Here is a 20118-nt window from a genome sequence, read left to right as displayed (position 1 = left end):
GAGTTAGTTAATCCATAAAGTGAATAAAATTTAGTAAGAATAAGATAAGGGTTTCTTTAGAAATTTAATTGGTTTGTTAAACTAGTTCTTAACTAACAAGTTACTTCTAGAAATAAGTTGTAAAATTCTCCATTCAGTAACTAATGGAAAGTATAGTTACAACAAACTCTCCTCTCTCTCTCTCTCTCTCTCTCTCTCTCTCTCTCTCTCTCTCTCACTTATATTGATCATCTCTCTAAATGAGTCACCATTCTATAAAGATTCTCTATTTCTCTTTGATTGTTGTTGGATATGCAAGAAATATGTGTTGCACTAACAATTGGCATCGAGATCCTAGTTGTGATTCTGGGAAACACAAGAGATTATGGAGGGTAATTTTCTCTGGAAACACGAGTGAAGTGTGTTTGATTTCATAATTTCTTGCAAAGCAATCATGAATGTGGATGGTGGTTTTCCATCAAATGTGGTTTTGCATCAAATATGTTGATTCTTGATGGAAAACCATGAATCGTATTGGTGGAAATTTTGTTCCATACCACCACAATTAAATTTTAGCTTAAAGCGCACCCCCCCTCCCCCCCCGCTTAAGTTTGAAAAAGTTACGATTGTTAACCCCTATGAACAAAAATGACAATTTTGATCCCCTAAGTTTTAGTCCCTTTGCAACTTTGATCCTTTTGGTCAATTTTGACCTAGTCAAGGCCACGTGTGTAATTACTCATTTTTTTAAAAATTAGAATGCCACATAATCATTTTCTAAATTAAATAAATAAAATAAAATAAAAATTTGCAACATCAATCGTAATGATTAAACCCTAAATTTGAGTGAGACAATTTTTGAAGAAGTGCCAATGATGAGTGCACGTGAAACAAACTCAACAGAAGACTTGTGAAGTGTTAAATATATACTTGTTGCCTATAGAAGACAAATTTACTATGAAAATTAGCTGCAATAAAAATTCGTAGCAATTTGCCAAAACTCTTGTATTGTTTGCAGCTCTTGTAAGTTGAGTCAGAGAAGATCCCTATCAAGCAAAGAGAAATGCTAGCAACACACACTTTTTAATACACTTATTGTCTGGTTAAAATTTATATTGGTTCTATCAAATTTATATAGGTTCACATAATTTAGTGGGACCCATGTGAATTTTAATCAATGAAAGAGATAGTGTTAAAAAATATGTGTTAAAACGTGTGTTGCTAGAATTCCTCGTTATAATATATCATGGATTAGAAAATTGGATCTGTCTAAAATGTGCAATATTGCACATGTTAAAACAACTAAAAGTGGTAAGTTTTTATTGAAAAACAAAAATTATTTATTAAAAGGTTGTATATTTAATACAAAATGTACAAGTTTCAATGCAAAATTACTACTTTAAACTTCTTAACGTGTGAAAGATTGCACATGATAGAAAAACTCTAGAAAATTATATTTACAAATATTAAATTATTTATTAAAAAGCTATATATTTAATACAAAATGTACAAATTTTAATGCAAAGTTACTACTTTAAACTTCTTAACATGTGCCAAATTACACACGATAGAGAATAAATTGTTGCAAGATTGTGCATTTTTTAGTCCCTTCAAATAAAAAATCGCATTTTTTAGTCCTTCTAAAATTTCCATCAACATTTGTAGTCCTTAAAAGTGCTAAAGGAAAATCTTACATGGGATGAAAGGTGTGTTTTATAGGGACCATTTACTTAATTAACCGAAATCAAATTATACAATTGTCTCATCCAATTGTGAATTTGTGATTGAGAAAACTGTCTAAAAATGTAGCCCAAAGATTGACCATTCATTTGAAGAAACAATGCAGAGCAAGTAAGATAATAAAATGTAACAAAAAAAAAAGGTAAGATAATAAAAAAGAGACAACACGATGTTATCCTGTTTTACCCTACAATTCGAGGTTAGTCCAGTCCCTTTGCATTTTCAAGGGATTTTTCACTAGACAAACAAGTCTAACATTTTCTTGTCTATACAAAGATGACTTCTATAGCTGGAGTTTACAAATAAAGTTTGATTGTTTACACTTTGTACTCAGAGAGTGTTAAACTAACAATAAACTTAATTGACTTCCAATACTTCAAAAATTCTAAGATATGAGGTTTGTATGAATTTCTCTAAGTGTTTGTGCGCTATATAGTTTGATAGAGTTTTGACACTTGTAAAATTACGTAAAGTATACTGTGTTCTTTAACCTACAAGTCCTTGAATATGAGAGAATAAGAGAACCTTTGTTAGAAGAATGTCAGCGCATCAAAAACGTCCTTGAGAAGTTTTGACCAGGTTTGAAATAGTCTCTCTCTCTCTCTCTCTAATGGATAATTATGTCGAATAGCACTGGAGGGACCTTTTGCTTCATTGGTATTAAATTAGGGTTAAATACGTTTTTGGTTCTTATAAATATACAAAAAAATTGTTTTAATCCCTGTAAAATTATTCTTCGACTTTTTATCCCTAAATTGTTTTCCATAACCATTTTTGGTACCTCTTGTTTGTTGGAACAAAATGTGTTTAACATTACCACCTTAAGTTTTGATGATAACAAGGTATTAAAATGTCAATTGGATATGCTAATATTTGTTCAAGTTGAAGGTGAGAAAAACACAAGCAGGGTGGGTTGAATTGTGTTAGCTTTTTCTTTGTTTTCTCTTAAGCTGAAAACACTTGATTAGAAGCAGATAGAGTACTGCTTCTGAAGTGATGTTCAGAACTAACTTGCAGCGGATAAAAACAGAGAGAGAAAGAAGAAAGACACAAAGCAATTATACAGGTTCCTTCCACAAACAGGAAGTAGTCTTGTCCCCCTATCACCAATGATCTTCTGCCTGATATGGTTATTGTCCTATGAAGGATCAATTTCAAATCTATTCCCATTGTGAAGGAACATTGTTGCAGGCAGAGCTGTTTTACAAATATTTAATTATTTATTAAAAAGTTATATATTTAATACAAAATTTACAAATTTTAATGCAAAGTTACTACTTTAAACTTCTTAACATGTGCCAAATTACATACGATAGAAAATAAATTGTTGCAAGATTGTGCATTGTTCATAAAATGAAGTGGGACTGGTTTTGAAAAATGGATAATCAAGGTTAAAATTGAAAGAGTCAATTAAGTAAAGATACATATAAATATTTAGAATTACATTTTTAGTCCCTTCAAAACAAAAATCGCATTTTTTAGTCCTTTTAAAATTTCCATCAACATTTGTAGTCCTTAAAAGTGCTAAAGGAAAATCTTACATGGGATGAAAAGTGTGATTTTTTGGAAGGACTAAAATCTAAATTCTGAATATTTATAGGGACCATTTACTTTCTTTTTTTTTTTAACAAATAGGGACCATTTACTTAATTAACCGAAATCAAATTATACAATTGTCTCATCCAATTGTGAATTTGTGATTGAGAAAACTGTCTAAAAATGTAGCCCAAAGATTGACCATTCATTTGAAGAAACAAATTTCAATCACTTGGTCAGAATCATTTGGAAGGTACTAGGCCTTTGAAGTAACATAATATCAAAAGTTTCATGATAAAACTAACATTTACAATTTAATCATCGTCTATAATTTCTCAGCATAATGTTACCATGCAAGTACAAAAAAAAAATACAGATCCTAATTTTTTTTTTTGAAGAAAAATACAGATCCTAATTTAATTTCACAAAAAATTACACAAAAAAAGAATATTTGAGTCAATGGAGGAACACAAGGTGAAGACTGAAGAAAGCTATGCAGTAGTAGTGTGGCATTAAATGTTCGTGTCCCCAACCAGATTTAATGTTTACCAATATATTCCTTCTGATTCTATATATATCCTTCCAATTACCTTATAGCAGGTGTTAGATATCAAGAGTTGTTAAAGAAATTAGAGGAAGTTTACCAAAATTTATTAAAATACAAAAGTATGAACTCTTCGGAAAGAAAGAAAAAAAAAAAAACATCTATGACATATGGAAACATATGGAAAGGCAGGTAAATCATCTACACATACCCATTTTACTAACATCATATTGTCAGAAAAATATGCAAAAAATATCACCCACACATGGATCATATCCAAATATAGGACTATCTTCATCATAAACACGTGATATATTAAAAAATAAATTCCCTGTTATCTATTGGTGATCCAAATATCCAATATAGTGTGGCACACTAAAATCACCCAGCAAGAGGATTGAGCACCTGTCCAACAAAGATGATTGTTCCAGTCAATTCTTCTCTAATCATAAACAAGAAAGGGTGATCAGCTACAAAGTCTAGTCGAGTTGGAAAACCCATGCCACTGCTAGCGAATGCATCAGATGCGGTGGCTGCAACAGCTTCGGTGCCTTCTTCATTTACGTCAATAAAAGACTTGTGAATGATTTTAGAAATGCATAGGTTTTGAGTAGAGTTCACCATTTTAGTAAGACCTCCATTGGTGAAAGGTAAAACCACGCCTAGCTCCTTCAGCATATCAGAAGTTTCAAGTCCAAATGAAATATTGAACTTTGGGATCCTAAAGTCACCTACTTCCACTTTATCAAGAGGAAGCTTGTGTTGCAGTAACTCAGATTCGGTAGCCAGCTTCTCAAGCAAAGTTGGCAGCCCATCTTTTGCATTTGGAAGAAAAAAGTACATAGTAAATTGACGCTTGTCTTCGCCTTGCTTATAAGGAAGGCCAAGAACTTTAAAATCATCGAAATCTCTAATAAACTGCTTCTTCTCACTAGTCATGAAGTCAACCTTAACTGAGTTTCCATTCAAAAGGTTAAAATCATAGGCATTCGTATCCGAAGCATCAAAATTATCATTCCACTCTCCTTTAAAGTACAGCGCATTAGCAAATATTAGCCGAGTTAAGTTGTCGACAGACCCTAGAGGAAGAAGTTCTTTAATAAGACCGTTTGTCTCTCTTTCAGCCCATAAATTCACTTCATTGGTCACTTCAATAGCCTTTCAAACCATATCAAAATTTAAAATCAATTATGCAAATATATAGTTGAGTTCTTTTCACAAGTATTGCAATACAAAAATTTAAGAAAATCAGGACATGCATAAGTATTTTGTAGTGAAAAGAGGGGAGATATAGAAACATACCTTGTTCTTGAAATCGACAGAAGACAAATTTGCTTTATAATCATTAGACACAATTGCTTTGAAAGAAGGTTGAAGAGAAAGGGTTTTTTCCACCCATACACCATCGACGAAAGATAGATGAGGCCCGCCTGCGGGAGCACCGTTTTGTAGAATGACGGAGACGAGGATAGAGGCGAAGGAGTTGAGTTGATCGGTGGATTTGGATTGGAGGAAGTTGAGAAGTTGTTGTTGTGTGGGGCCCTCGGAGCCAGCAGCGATGATGCTTAGCACAACTTGTAGTGAAAGTGGAGATAACACCATATTCTTGTCTTGATAAGATTCTTTGGAGAAAAGATGTTTGGCGATGGTGAGGGAAACGTTGCTATGGTTGTTTGCGAGGGAGGATTCTGATCGGAGGAAGTCGAGAAGCTGTTGATGTTGAGTGGGATCGATTTGGATATTGCTTATGGTTCTCTTCGGAAAAATGACTTTTGGATCAAGGATGATTAAACAAGCCACGATGTTGAGCACGAAGAAGCAGAGAACAAATTTGGCGATGGCGATTGTTTTGCGAGAGAACCTCATTCTTTGCAGGAAAAAAGGAAGACGAAACTACCCAAGACCTAAATTGACCTAATTTGAGGAGCTTCTAGTATTTAATTCAAAAAAATAAAAATAGATCTCGCCAAATTAATATTAATAGGTCGGTGCTATCAATTTTTGTCAGCAGTGTGTGAAAATTATACCCCCAACTCCAAAAATGGCAAGGATAAATGGATAACAGCCAGCCAATTATATGTTGACATGCTGGTTGATGACATCATACTAGGAATAATCAATGTCGTCTTTTACGGAATGCAACCAGCTCTACGGTTGATGACGTCTACTGTAGCTGACATGTTAAATAATTTTTTTTCCGGAATAATTGCTAATTAATTCTTCTTTTTTGCTAATTTGTTAATTTAGAATTTTATTTGTTAATTGATTTATTAATTTTATTACGTCTGCAACAACTTAACCTAATTTTTCCCCGCTCATTTGCTTTATTAGGTTTGCAATTATTTAACCTAACAAATTCCATAAAAAAAAATGCATTGCACACCAATTTCATTCCTATCCGCTTTTTTTTTTTTTAAAAAAAATATTTTCTACCATATCAATGATCACGTATGATCCTTCTATTTTATACTTTTTTTTCTGTCAAGAATTTCACACTTTTTTTTTGGATAATTTTTAATTTCATGCCTTTTTTTTTTACATCCTTATTTATTTATCCTTATTTATTAATTTTGTTACGTCTGCAACAACTTAACCTAATTTTTTCCCGCTCATTTACTTTATTAGGTTTGCAATTATTTTACCTAACAAATTTCATCCAAAAAAAATGCATCGCACCAATTTCATTCTTATCCTCTTGCCTTTTTTTTTTTTTGAAGAAAATATTTTCTACACTTATTTGATGCTGCACGTTTGTTCTAGAAACTATGAGCATATCAATGATCACGTTTGATGCCTTCTATTTTATACTTTTTTTTCGGCTACCCTAATTTCCATGTAAACTTGGTTATATATCTGAATTATTGATAGGATTACCGAATTTTCTTTTATTATATTTTCAGATGTCATACATTTTATGAAGTGTTTTATTTTGTTTACTATGGATTATCACGTGTTATTTTTTCACCGTTACGTATTATATATTGCATTTTATTATTCGTATGTCAATCCCTTTACAATAAACCCGAGCGGAGCACGGGTCAAAAATCTAGTTAATAAATAAGGATAAAGCAAATGAGCGGGAAAAAATTAGGTTAAGTTGCTGCAGACGTAACAAAATTAATAAATAAGGATAAGGATTGATATGGTAGAAAATATTTTCTTCAAAAAAAAAAGGCAAGAGGATAGGAATGAAATTGGTGTGCAATGCATTTTTTTAGATGGAATTTGTTAGGTTAAATAATTGCAAACCTAATAAAGCAAATGAGCGGGAAAAAATTAGGTTAAGTTGCTGCAGACTTAACAAAATTAATAAATAAGGATAAATAAGGATGTCAAAAAAAAGGCATGAAATTAAAAAAAAAATCCAAAAAAAAAAGTGTAAAATTCTTGACAAAAAAAAAAGTATAAAATAGAAGGATCATACGTGATCATTGATATGGTAGAAAATATTTTCTTCAAAAAAAAGACAAGCGGATAGGAATGAAATTGGTGTGCAATGCATTTTTTAGATGGGATTTGTTAGGTTAAATAATTCCAAACCTAGTAAAGCAAATGAGCGGGAAAAAATTAGGTTCAGTTGCTGCAGACGTAACAACATTAATAAATAAGGATTTTCTTCAAAAAAAAAGGCAAGCGGATAGGAATGAAATTGGTGTGCAATGCATTTTTTTAGATGGAATTTGTTAGGTTAAATAATTGCAAACCTAATAAAGCAAATGAGCGGGAAAAGATTAGGTTAAGTTGCTGCAGACATAACAAAATTAATAAATAAGGATGTCAAAAAAAAAGGCATGAAATTAAAAAAAAAATCCAAAAAAAAAAGGTGTAAAATTCTTGACAAAAAAAAAAGTATAAAATAGAAGGATCATACGTGATCATTGATATGGTAGAAAATATTTTCTTCAAAAAAAAAAAGCAAGCGGATAGGAATGAAATTGGTGTGCAATTTTAGATGGAATTTGTTAGGTTAAATAATTCCAAACCTAGTAAAGCAAATGAGCGGGAAAAAATTAGGTTAAGTTGCTGTAGACGTAACAAAATTAATAAATAAGGATATATAAAACCCACTCACTCACTCACTTGTTACAAACTAAGTTCAACTTTTCTTCAAAACTCTTTCTACTTTCTCTCTCTAGAAACTCAAATTCAAAACCACAACGAAGCGCTCTCTCTCTTTCTCTCTCTCATCGTCGCAACGTTCTGATTCGTGGAATCAAAGTTCTTCTGCATCCTTCGTTTGTTAGTAACAGTAACTGGTAAAATATCGCATCTTCCTTTGTCAAACAATGAAACCCTAGAATAGAATTAAATCTTATTGCAAACCCTAGATCATAATTGTTGAAATATGATGCACATTTCTAGAATACATTAGAGAAAACTAGAATAATATAAAGTTGTTACATGTTTCTAGATAGTTCTATTAATGTCTAGGTTAAGTTGTAGTCTAGAAACATCCATAATATTCTAATGTAGAAAAGGCAAACAAAGACCTAGATTATTCTAGTTCTAGAAACATCCTCAAGCACCTATAAATAGACTTAGATGGGTGCAATTGTATTCAAGCCTTTAAGCCTTTGAGATGCAATGTCAATAATATTGAAGGCTTCATCATATCACTAATGTGTCTCCTCCTACAATATGCTCATCACTAATGTGTGTCCCTACCACTAGCTCCCTCACGCTCTATCTTTTCCAACAGTGGTATCAGAGCTGCGTTCGGTCATTAACAGGGCGTAGCAAAATATGACCTCGTGTCACCAACTATATGTTCTTCTATAACATGAATTCTACAAAAGTAGAAATTCTCAGTCTATGACTCAAACACAAAAGGAGTACATGTAGCCACAAGGCTCTACTCTGTTTGAGTTCAAACAAAAAACTAAGAAGGCTATAGAGGAGTTCAGATAGCCTAACAGCCCGATCCTCTAAAGTTCAAGTCCGACTAATGTCGAAGACCTATGGAGAATAAGACACTCAAGTTCGAATAGAGCACAAGTCCAGGCAATAAATATAAATGGAGACCTGTGACCTCTGATGCTTAACTTGAGTACAAGCATAGGTAACTACTAGAGCAAGAATGAGTCCCTGTCAAGAATCTACTACATGAGAGACAAGGAGACTCACAAGCAACTATGGACAAGAAATTCTCCCTGTCAGAAATCTTCAACAATGTCGACAAGGAGATTCACATGCAACTAAGGAGGAAGAATGGTCCATGCAGAAGTCTTCAACAAGACCGGCAAGGAGACCAACAACAAATATTATGGCAAGAGGTGGCACAAATTTTCTATCATGTCAAATTGATCAACTATGAAGAGTATCAATGCAGGAGGAGATGATAGCACAAATCTATGTTTGAGCAACTACGTACTACATTTGAAGTTTTTGAAATGTGCATCAAGGAGGAGTGTTGAAATATGATGCACATTTCTAGATATTTCTAGAATACATTAGAGAAAACTAGAATAATATAAAGTTGTTACATGTTTCTAGATTGTTCTATTAATGTCTAGGTTAAGTTGCAGCCTAGAAACATCCATAATATTCTAATGTAGAAAAGGCAAACAAAGACCTAGATTATTCTAGTTCTAGAAACATCCTCAAGCACCTATAAATAGACTTAGATGGGTGCAATTGTATTCAAGCCTTTAAGCCTTTGAGATGCAATGTCAATAATATTGAAGGCTTCATCATATCACTAATGTGTCTCCTCCTACAATATGCTCATCACTAATGTGTGTCCCTACCACTAGCTCCCTCACGCTCTATCTTTTCCAACAATAATGACTAGCTGGATGATGATGATTAAAGATGAGAGCAGCTTCCAACACAAAAGCCCCAAAAGTAAGATTGAATTAATGAATTGGTTAACAAAAACTTAATATGCATTCTATCACATTATCTAGAAGATTAGCTTCTAAATTGTTGTAAAACATGTTTTATCAATTGTCAATCTCACACCAACACACATGAGGGATTTTGATTTTAATGGTGTTAGATCACACTACACTCTCTCATGCGTAAATTACACTTGCACATGACCTATGAAGCATAGAGACCGACACCGGATACGACTCTCAATCTCTTTCTGCTCTTTTCTAAACTCCTTTTTCTTTGCTGGCTTTGATAGAGTCCTTTGTATCCAATCTCAAGTCAAAGACATATCGAAAGAAACGCAAAGGTTTTAGGATTCGAGGTCGTCGAAGTGCATTGAGGAGACATATTATCAAGGAGAAATTTGTCATACACGATCACAGCAAGTGCATTGAGGCAAATGAAGCTTCAATATCATGTTTCGAAATACAAGATGATTTCCCTCCAGATAGGAGTAAACCTATGTATCCCTTAACTTTGACATTTTTTCTTCTTTATGTTGATAAATAAATCTCCTAACCACATTTTATCTCTGCAGATGGCATACCTTTTCTCCTCGAGGAGATACAGGTATTGTGTTTTGCATCCCTTTTTTTACTTTCACTTTTGTTTTTTAATCATCCACTGGAATTAATAATATGAAGCAACACAGTTATTAGATTAGATACTTTTGCTGTTTGTTTCATTCGTCTGTTTTCCCTCATGTTTTTTTTTCCCCTTCTGGTTTTAGGTCCCTGCTTCCCCTCAGTACTGCCTAGAACTAGAATATGCAGACGAATTCCGCACAACTCTTTGGTTGGACAATCCATTTAAACAAATGCCATTATTTCATGAACTTATGGAATTTGATCCGGAAGAAGAAAATGATGCATAAGTGTAACCTTCTATTTTCTGTTATGGAAAACAATAAGTGGATTCTACAGTTTGAATTCATTGTTTCTTTCTTCTACTGCTGTACGAACCATTTATGAATGAATTTGAAGCTATTTTAACAATGTATATATTTAGTGCATTAGCAATGTAATTCTATTGGTTTTCGCTATCATGCAGTGATATATCTATAACAAAATATGGCAGAAATTCCATCTGCTGCCTGTCCAATATGGCCAGTTTTTAGAATTCTAAGTTCCTTTATCTCTAGTAATCAATTGAATGGAATGCTATCAAATGTACTACGGGGATATGGGGAGAAGATATCACTTTCCAAAAGCAAAACAGTTTAATTTTTATTGGACGAGTAATGCTAAAAACAAGGGTTAATCGGGTTCAAGTAGGTGTGCGTTTTTAATGTCAATAAATACATGTTTCATAGCTTTCTTTTATCGTGTCTACAAGTATGCAATATTAAAATCAAATACATGTTTCATAGCTTTCTTTTATTGTGTCTGCAAGTATGCAATATTGAAATCAAGAGCTCAATAACTATTGGGTTATAGGGGGCTTTTCTTCTAAAACACTTGTGGTTTTTCAATCAATAATACTATTTTTATTTCTTAATTTTGGGTTTCTTCTAGTTTTCTTGTTGTGATTGGGCATCAATATTTGATTGAGTCTAGGTTTAGCCATTGGCAACGTTGGGTTTCTGATTCTATTTCATGTCTCTTATTGAAATATTTGGGTCACCTATTTATTGATGCTTTGTATTTGACTGTAAAAGTCCTTGCCAGTTTGTTTTGATGAGAAATGGGATCCGATATGTCGATAGGGGCCTGTTGAACACTATAGGGAATAAGTTTTTTGGGATTTCATTCAATGTAAACGTATCACATGGGAAGAGTTTATATGGTTGCCGGTTTGTATTTATCGCTATATTGGAGTTTGTACATTTAAGGTCCAGGGATGCAGTTGGTGATTAAGCTGTCAGCTATCGCATGGATTACTGCTTTGTTTGTGCTAGGGAAGTGTGTGATCTTGCAACCCACATTCTGAAAAAGGGCAGGTGAATTCTTTATTCCTTTCAATGTTACATCTACTCAATCAGTTAGGTTTTTATTATAATTGTATGCTATTCGGTTACTCTTATTCTAGTGGTGAATAACCGTTTAGGAAAATTCATTTTAGAATAATGATCATCTGAGTATTGGAGATCTATTGGTTAGATAGACTACTTAATTAGGAATTTGTCAAGAGGGAGAACCTGGTCGTTAAATAGTAGGAAGGAGAGAATAGAGGGGAGTTTGTAAGTTGTGAAGGAGAGATTTGGACTTCTCGAAAGTACCTGGAGTTGTAGTATTATCCAAGGAAGTTTTCCTGCAACTTTAAGCATAGAATTTGATTTCCTTTACAGTCTTGACATAAGTCATATGAGAAGAAGACAATTGGAGTCATCTTCAAATTAATCCTAAGTACATTGCATGTTTCGAATTCATCCTAAATTATATATTCATGAGAAGAAGACATTTTCTCATTAAGTACTAACTATCAATTGGATAACAATGATAAGTTTTACTTCAACTAAATATTCAGCAATATTGTATTAATTAACAAAAACAAACAATAAATCACAAACATGTGAACAAAAAGAATTAATACACATGAATGAACAAAAAATGAGCTAACGAGAAGTTGAATCGCCACACACTTATGTTTAAAATCATTAATGATATGAACTAGTACAGTCGTATCAATTACAATTACAAAGGTGTTGAAAAGTTTGATTCGCCGCTCTTATACTAGTGGTATGATTGTGACCCAATTAATCAAGGAAATCACAGTTGTTGGAATATATAAAATATGGCTGATGGTCCAACGAATCTTCAGCTTTGATACTAAAAGTTATGAAGCCAATCAGTATTATTGTACGAAATACTCATGTAGGGAGTAGCTTCATAATCCATAAGTTGCTTGGCACTCGTAGGGGTGATGTTGATACTGCTCCAAATAAATACCATACAATTATGGCTTCATAATACCCATGTAGAATTCATGATATATCCCTTGGAGATCATGAAGTGTATCTTGTCCACTATAAAGTCCACATCCATAGAATGCAGCTTTAGGAAATAGAAATAACACACTTCCATTAATGGATTGTTAAACCTAGTCTATTCTTCTTTTTTTGAATGAAACCTAGTCTATTTTTATTGACCTAAAGAATATAAAAATTAAAGAATCGGCCGTACTGATCCCAAAAAAGACCAGTCTTATCCCCTTGCTTTAAACCTCTTCTTTAATTTGTACAAAGTCTTTGACCTACATCATCTCTTGAATTTGAGGAAGTGCATGGACCTAGTGTCAATATCCCATATTTCAGCTTGAATTCCTATCTCAGAAACACCCAACACATGCAACACTATGTGGTACAAGGGTGAGATCTCTTGTGACCACCAAGTGCTTGTCAGCTGCTAAAAATATTGCACTTGTGCGTAGATCGTACAATAATAACCTCATGCTTTGCATCATCTTCGTCACTTGATAGTGAACAAGAAGACCTTTTAATCCTCATAGGTTTTCTCATAAGCATGCTCTCCTGTCTTGGTGGAGAAGTTGCTAGTAATTAATCAAGGAAATTACAGTCGATGTATTCACCGGAGATGGAGACATGGAGACTGCAGACCAAGATTTAACAGAAGTTAAAAGAACAGAAGACAAGAAATCAAATTAATTAATTAATGGTTGCAACACATGAATGAATAAAGAAACGGATTGTTGAATGATCATACCTGTAGTCATGGCTGGCATATACGTCTGAATTTGAAAGAGTGGATCAATTCCTTTGGAAAAGAAAGCATAAGGACTAAGGAGCAGCGATGACAACTTGAGGTTTCAACTTTGAACCCTAATGACATTCCAATCTTCTAATAGCAAGGTGTTTGGTTTTTTATAGCACGTTGGTGTATTAGGTTTTTCATTTAGACGAAATCTTTGTTTTATTTGTTTTGTTTATATTCTAAAAGTTTTAAAAAGATTTATTTTTATTTTATTTCTAGGTACATTTTTGAAAAAAAATTATCATATAGATTTGTGTATATTTTATTTTATTTGTTATTAAAATATTTAAAAGCTCTAGAAAGATCTTTCAAAAAAGAAAAAAAACTCTAGAAAGATTTTCATGTTATTTTAGTTACTATTTATTTCACAATATCGTATTTTTGTTTTGGATTTGTTTTGATTATATCCTAATTTTTTTTTTTAAAATATGCTGTTTGGTTTATTTTTAAGTCAAATATTTCCAAAATACTAAAAAGATTTGCTTTTATTTTACGTTGTTCTCTTTAGGTCAAATATTCTAGAAACATGAAAAAGAAATTGTTTTATTTTGTTTTGTTTTTATTTCTTGGTCAAAGACTCTCAAAACCTCCAAAAAGATTTTGTTTTATTATATTTTATTAAAAAAACCACAAACAATTACGCTTTTTCACTTTTAGATAGATCGGTTCTACCAAGGTTAGATAGATTAGTGCTACTAAGGTGTCCTGTTTTTTTTTTTTTTTTTTTTAAGAAGGTATTGTGTTTGTTGTGCACTCCTGATTATGTCTACGAATTTTTGCGCTATGCATCATACAGTTGTTATCTGAGCGCCTGCCTCAAATGTGGGTGAGTTATTCTAACCCTTACCATCCGGTGTGGGATGATCGGTCTCATTTCTAGTGAATGGGCAATCAAGGAACAATGCCTGATCAACATATGTTTTTCAAATTCGACAAGGAGAGACGTCAAATCTAGGGGAAGTTTCCGCTCAGTTCATGGAAGTGTCGCAAGACAACATTGAGGCATTAGTAAAAACTCAAGAAGTGTCAACCAGAATAGTGGAGCAATTATCAAAAGCTTTGAAACAAATCTTAGACAACTCGCAAAACAAATGGCTAACTTGGCTAGAGGTGGATTTTTTGGTGGATTTTTCAAGTAGTATACTTGATAACCCCAACAATGAGAGTTGCAACGCTATTTAGTTGAGAACTAGAACAATACTCACTCCAGTGGGTTCTAAGAGCACAAAGAAGAAGATGTTTGAAGTAGTGAAAATAGAAGTTGAAAGTGAGTGTGAATTTGTGAAAATGGGAGAAACAATAAGCAAAAAGGCCAACTTTTATTTTAATTTATATATTTAAATCAATATGCTAAGAAAGATCAGAAGAGTTCATGTGAAGTCATCAAATGTCACTCTAACACTTGCAATAGATCGATTAAACATCCATATGTAATAGTGAAGGACACGGTGGAGCAAGTAGACAAGCATTTCTGTCCGTCAAACTTCGTGACATCGGAGATTCAAAGAAAAATTCTTTGGCACCAAGAGTCACATTATTCTAGAAGACGGGAGTAGAGCACAATATTGCAAGCTTTTATTGAGGGGCACATGCGAACGTTGGCGTCTTAATGCCAAACTCATGGAGTTCCTACAAAACAAGAGGGAGTAGATGCACAACATAGCTAGAACTTCCACTTTAACATTTCTCTATTCATCAATTTTATATATAATCTCACCACTTTCTTATATATTTTTAATTTATTTTTTGTACTTTTTAGCATCCTTTATTTGGTTTCTTTTTTCATTTGTTAGAATTGTTTTTTCCCCTGGAATCACTGATCTTTGTATACCTTTTGCTTTAACAACGGTCATGTTAGACGGTCGCAGTCATGACCAACCCTTGATATTACAGAAAATTGGGATCAAATAGTGTCTGTGTAGTATCAATCACTGTTACGTTGAGGTTTCGGCAACATAGAAAACCATTATATTGCGGCCGCAAACCTTTAACTAAAACCTAGACCTGTCTATTTAATACTCCCTCAGGTCACATTTATAAGCAAAAAAACACTTTTTAGATTCATTCAATTCTTAATGTCGTTGGTCAATATATGGGCCAAATACATTATGTATTCAATGAATCTAAAAAGTGCATTTTTGCTTATAAATGTGACCGGAGGGAGTAGTAGTATATATCAGTAAAAATGGTTCTGTGAACAATAGACTTGCCATGTGCCTGAGACGAATGAATGAAAAAGCAATGTGTATAGAATTAATATTATCAAGGGCCAGAAAAGCAGATGGTTTACGATCTTCTCGATGAAATGCAAGCTCAAAACTGCTCCCCTAATGTGGTCACTTACACTACTATCATGTGTGCACTCGCAAAAGTAGAGAAATTAGACGAAGCATTACAAGTTGTCGAAAGAATGAACACTTTTGGATGTAGGCCTGACATGCTTTTTTTCAATTCGTTCATTTTACGTTGGGGAGACCAGGCAGAATAGACGATGCTACACATGTATTCAAGGTTGCGATGCCAAAGGCCAGTGTCGCCCCAAACACATCAACCTATAACTCAATGATTTCTATGTTTTGTTAATTGTTACTATGCACAAGAGCAAGCTTTTGGCATTCTGAAAGAGATGGAAAAATCAGGTTTTTGTAAGCCTGATATTCAGACTTATCACCCATTGATCGAGGAGATGGTTGATCAAGATACCGTGCCAAGATACAAAACTTGTCGTTTGCTCTTGGATGAAGTCAAACAGAAAAATATGTATCAAGCTGTTGAGAAAATTGAGGTTCTTATGAAGAAACTTTAAATGTGTGAGTCTCTTTGGTATGTACTGTTTCTGATTATAATAGAAAACTCAATCACATTCCAAGTACTTTAAAGACTTGGTTATCATCTCAGTCTCGTCAACTTGTTTGGTTGGAGAGAAGAAAGTGGGAAGAGAGAAAGAAACATGTAAGAACGATAGAGTTGTGAAAGAGTGAATATTTTGTAATTTTTATTAGAGAACAATAAAAGAAAGAGAAGAGAAAAAACTCTTGAGCCTAAAACAAAGAAGCTTGATCAGAAGAGAGATATGATGCTGGTGTTTGAAGGTTCAGTTTGCCCCTAAAACAAAGAAGCTTGATCAGAAGCTCGAATCAGCAGCTGATTAGGTCTGATCTGTTGAAGGATGAACGGAAGGAGACAAGTGAAATTCTTAAATTATGTAACTGTAAAGTAGAGAATCAGTTTGATTCTTTGCCATACAATCACCACCGTAAAATCACATGAAACAATTCTTGTAGAGAGTTTATGACCTCTATTGCTCCATAATTGTGATCATTGTTGGATTGGAACAGTGTAATGGATTCTTCAACGCCTAAAAAAAGATGAGTTTCAAGTGTCTCCATTGAAACATGTCCAAATAGTGTTGAATCATTGTGGTTATGATTCTGTTAAGTGATGATTAACTGAGAAGAGGCTGGTTCATAATGTTCATAATCACGCATGATTCTCATTCTCTCAAGTCGCTAGAGTATAGAGTATTAGCGTACATATTTTATCGACATTCAGCGATTACAGAGGAATGGTAACAATAACCTTGTTTTGATGCTATCTTTGTAATACACTATTGTAGGTGATACTCTTTGGAATTGGAATTTTACTCATCATATATTTGGTCAATTCTCCATGTATCTTGTTCACAAAGTAATAAGAACTTTTCTCAAATGTAATATCCTTGTTTATTACCATAATAATAGTAAACTTCAATAATTTAACAATACATGATTCAACAATAGTATATATCTTTTTCACGTTATTGTTTCATATATCATTTAACCCGAGTTGGATATACTATTTTTAGTTCTATTTTTATGCCTAAAAACGATCACAGAAAAAGAAAAAAAAAGAGACTAGTTAGCATTCAACACAATTATAGCACACATTACATGATTATGCAGGTGCCATGAAAAGATTCACCTTCCTTTGTATTTCTGGGTATGCTGCTCCTTTCTTGGTCTTCTTCGGCGCTCTCATATAAGAGATAAAGTTAGACGGCAACACCAGTAACACTGAAATTCTACTGAAATCACCGCTGATCTAAACAGGCACTTAGTGTCTACCTTCTTCAACATGTTTTCTATTTATCTCTTAATTAATAATAATAATTTAAGGGTCCTTCACTGACATTGCAAAAGTGACCAAGAAACCAAAAGCTTATCTACCTATGCCTGCTACAGTACTACCCTTTTAAAATAAATTGAAAGTTGACATGTTGCAGAAGCCCTCGAACATGAGGTTAATCGTCTTTCTATTTTAGACCGTTTCCTGGAGCACCAGATTGTCATAGTATCTAAAACCGGTGAATTCTTCAGAATAAATTTTGCCAACATAATGTGATAGCTCTGTAGGCCTCCAAATGCAAAGTCACGCATAGTACAAGTTCTAAGGTTTGATGAAAGGCAGCCTGGAACAAATTTTGGATGGGCCCAGGTTTCAAACTCATATCGTCCAAAGTAGTCATGCCCAAGAATCTTGTCTGGTATTATCTGTTAATAGCAGAGAAGAAATAAAAAACATGTATGATAAAAAAAGAAAAATCAAATATAATTGTCAAATTTAAGAAACAAACCTGATAAAAGTCAAGATTTTGAAGCTTAGGACAATGGAGCAGCATTTTTGGAACTGAATCCCAATCATAGTTCAGCACCAAATGAGTCAAATTATGGAACGTAGGAAAGTGATAATTTCGAATAGCCTACATTATTTAAAAACAGAGTATTAAAATATATATATATATATATATATATATATATATATATATATATATATATATATATTTTAAATGGCATGCATGCATCAATGATATACATACCCTGGATAGTCTTATGCGTAGAAATTCGACATTTGAAATTGCTTCCATTGGAATATAACATTCGGTAACATCTGCTCTGTTCAACATTGTTAAGGTTATCCTTTTCCAGCCTGAATAAGTGCTATGGAATACATGAAATAGGTGAAGATCTTGAAGAATTGGACATTGTTTTAAAAGTATCATGAGATCTTTCTCTTGTCCAAACGTAATGTTTGTCAAACGTAGGGTTTTGAGTGAGGGTAATGTTACGTGAAAAGGAGAAAAGTCGTCACCCATATCAATAAAATTGAGCTTAAGAACAACAAGTGTTGTACAGCAAAGGATAGAATAAGGCAATTCAGGGGGATCACCAACAACGAGATCATAAAGTCGAGATGAATCATGTTCAACGTCCATAATGAAACTGTGGATGGAATGATTACCTGCAGTTTGTCGCGACCGCAATACGTAGTAAACAAATTCGTCAAAGCTGTCTTTGGAGCCAGAGTCTTTGGCTTCCATGAATTCGACATCTGGAACGTAACACCATAGATTCTTCCATCTCTTTGAAATAATTGAAGTGAGAAAGGCTTGTTTGGTGGGAAGAGAAGAGAGAATGTGAATCAGGATATCTTCTGGTAAATTGCTTATCCTATCTACGGCCACCGTTGAAGTTTCCGGCGAAGACATTCTGTTATGGGAGCGAGGTGTTCTTTTTTTTTTCTTTTCTTTTCTTTTCTGTGAGTGAGAGAGTGGTTAAGGGTTAGTGTGTTGCCGATAGATATTTTTGGGGTGAGAAATTAATGTATGTTGGGTTTGCTAGAGATCTTTTTATATAGGAGAAGTCATGTTACTTGCTCCTAAAGTCTTGCTTGCTTGCGTAAAAAAAAAAAGAAGCCTTGATTATTTAGTTTCTTATACTTAGGTCTCGTCTTTGGAGACTTAGACTAATGAAATTTGACGATGAGAAAAACATAAGAAGGGGTTATTTTTTTTTTTTAATTTTTTTCTAAGAGTTTAAACAAAGCAGAGCAAGTAAGATAATAAAATGTAACAAAAAAAAAAAGGTAAGATAATAAAAAAGAGACAACACGATGTTATCCTGTTTTACCCTACAATTCGAGGTTAGTCCAGTCCCTTTGCATTTTCAAGGGATTTTTCACTAGACAAACAAGTCTAACATTTTCTTGTCTATACAAAGATGACTTCTATAGCTGGAGTTTACAAATAAAGTTTGATTGTTTACACTTTGTACTCAGAGTGTTAAACTAACAATAAACTTAATTGACTTCCAATACTTCAAAAATTCTAAGATATGGATTTTGTATGAATTTCTCTAAGTGTTTGTGCGCTATATAGTTTGATAGAGTTTTGACACTTGTAAAATTACGTAAAGTATATTGTGTTCTTTAAATTACAAGTCCTTGAATATGAGAGTATAAGAGAACCTTTGTTAGAAGAATGTCAGCGCATCAAAAACGTCCTTGAGAAGTTTTGTCTAGGTTTGAAATAGTCTCTCTCTCTCTCTAATGGATAATTATGTCGAATAGCACTGGAGGGACCTTTTGCTTCATTGGTATTAAATTAGGGTTAAATACGTTTTTGGTTCTTATAAATATACAAAATTTTTGTTTTAATCCCCGTAAAATTATTCTTCGACTTTTTATCCCTAAATTTTTTTCCATAACCATTTTTGGTACCTTTTGTTTGTTTGAACAAAATGTGTTTAACATTACCACCTTATGTTTTGATGATAACAAGGTATTAAAATGTCAATTGGATATGCTAATATTTGTTCAAGTTGAAGGTGAGAAAAACACAAGAAGGGTGGGTTGAATTGTGTTAGCTTTTTCTTTGTTTTCTCTTAAGCTGAAAACACTTGATTAGAAGCAGATAGAGTA

At 33.2% G+C, this 20118-nt stretch overlaps 3 protein-coding genes across 3 annotated transcripts; 1 reads left to right on the top strand and 2 right to left on the bottom strand.

Moving 5' to 3' along the window:
• Positions 1-3968: 3968 nt before the first annotated feature.
• LOC146905429 (serpin-ZX-like) lies at positions 3969-5760 on the bottom strand. Its single transcript, XM_085725276.1, has 2 exons — positions 5102-5760; positions 3969-4957 (listed from the first exon to the last, which is right to left on the bottom strand). The coding sequence occupies exons 1-2, from the start codon at positions 5663-5665 to the stop codon at positions 4181-4183; spliced, it is 1341 nt and encodes a 446-aa protein (XP_085581402.1). The 5' UTR covers positions 5666-5760; the 3' UTR covers positions 3969-4180.
• Positions 5761-8244: 2484 nt separating this feature from the next.
• Positions 8245-10660, top strand: LOC146905428 (uncharacterized). Its single transcript, XM_085724752.1, has 4 exons — positions 8245-9643; positions 9930-10127; positions 10212-10243; positions 10404-10660. The coding sequence occupies exons 1-4, from the start codon at positions 9583-9585 to the stop codon at positions 10545-10547; spliced, it is 435 nt and encodes a 144-aa protein (XP_085580878.1). The 5' UTR covers positions 8245-9582; the 3' UTR covers positions 10548-10660.
• A 6818-nt stretch (positions 10661-17478) lies between these two features.
• LOC146905427 (F-box/FBD/LRR-repeat protein At4g00160-like) lies at positions 17479-18911 on the bottom strand. Its single transcript, XM_085725406.1, has 3 exons — positions 18239-18911; positions 17996-18121; positions 17479-17912 (listed from the first exon to the last, which is right to left on the bottom strand). The coding sequence occupies exons 1-3, from the start codon at positions 18905-18907 to the stop codon at positions 17598-17600; spliced, it is 1110 nt and encodes a 369-aa protein (XP_085581532.1). The 5' UTR covers positions 18908-18911; the 3' UTR covers positions 17479-17597.
• Positions 18912-20118: the final 1207 nt, after the last annotated feature.

Source organism: Medicago sativa, chromosome 7 (assembly GCF_051527215.1).
Source record: "Medicago sativa cultivar Bolivia chromosome 7, Bolivia_mono, whole genome shotgun sequence".
NCBI lineage: Eukaryota > Viridiplantae > Streptophyta > Magnoliopsida > Fabales > Fabaceae > Medicago > Medicago sativa.
Note: the sequence above shows the minus strand (reverse complement) of the source record. Positions and strands in the feature narration are given on the sequence as shown.

What these genes read in the sequence shown, in the direction of transcription:
- LOC146905429 (XM_085725276.1), bottom strand. Translation starts at nt 5,665, where the DNA reads ATGAGGTTCTCTCGCAAAACAATCGCCATCGCCAAATTTGTTCTCTGC. An exon ending in CTGTCGATTTCAAGAACAAG is followed by an intron (nt 4,958 to 5,101) that starts GTATGTTTCTAT and finishes ATGGTTTGAAAG; the next exon opens with GCTATTGAAGTGACCAATGA.
- LOC146905428 (XM_085724752.1), top strand. Translation starts at nt 9,583, where the DNA reads ATGACTAGCTGGATGATGATGATTAAAGATGAGAGCAGCTTCCAACAC. An exon ending in CCAACACAAAAGCCCCAAAA is followed by an intron (nt 9,644 to 9,929) that starts GTAAGATTGAAT and finishes TGGCTTTGATAG; the next exon opens with AGTCCTTTGTATCCAATCTC. An exon ending in TGATTTCCCTCCAGATAGGA is followed by an intron (nt 10,128 to 10,211) that starts GTAAACCTATGT and finishes TTATCTCTGCAG; the next exon opens with ATGGCATACCTTTTCTCCTC.
- LOC146905427 (XM_085725406.1), bottom strand. Translation starts at nt 18,907, where the DNA reads ATGTCTTCGCCGGAAACTTCAACGGTGGCCGTAGATAGGATAAGCAAT. An exon ending in TACGCATAAGACTATCCAGG is followed by an intron (nt 18,122 to 18,238) that starts GTATGTATATCA and finishes TAAATAATGTAG; the next exon opens with GCTATTCGAAATTATCACTT. An exon ending in AAAATCTTGACTTTTATCAG is followed by an intron (nt 17,913 to 17,995) that starts GTTTGTTTCTTA and finishes TGCTATTAACAG; the next exon opens with ATAATACCAGACAAGATTCT.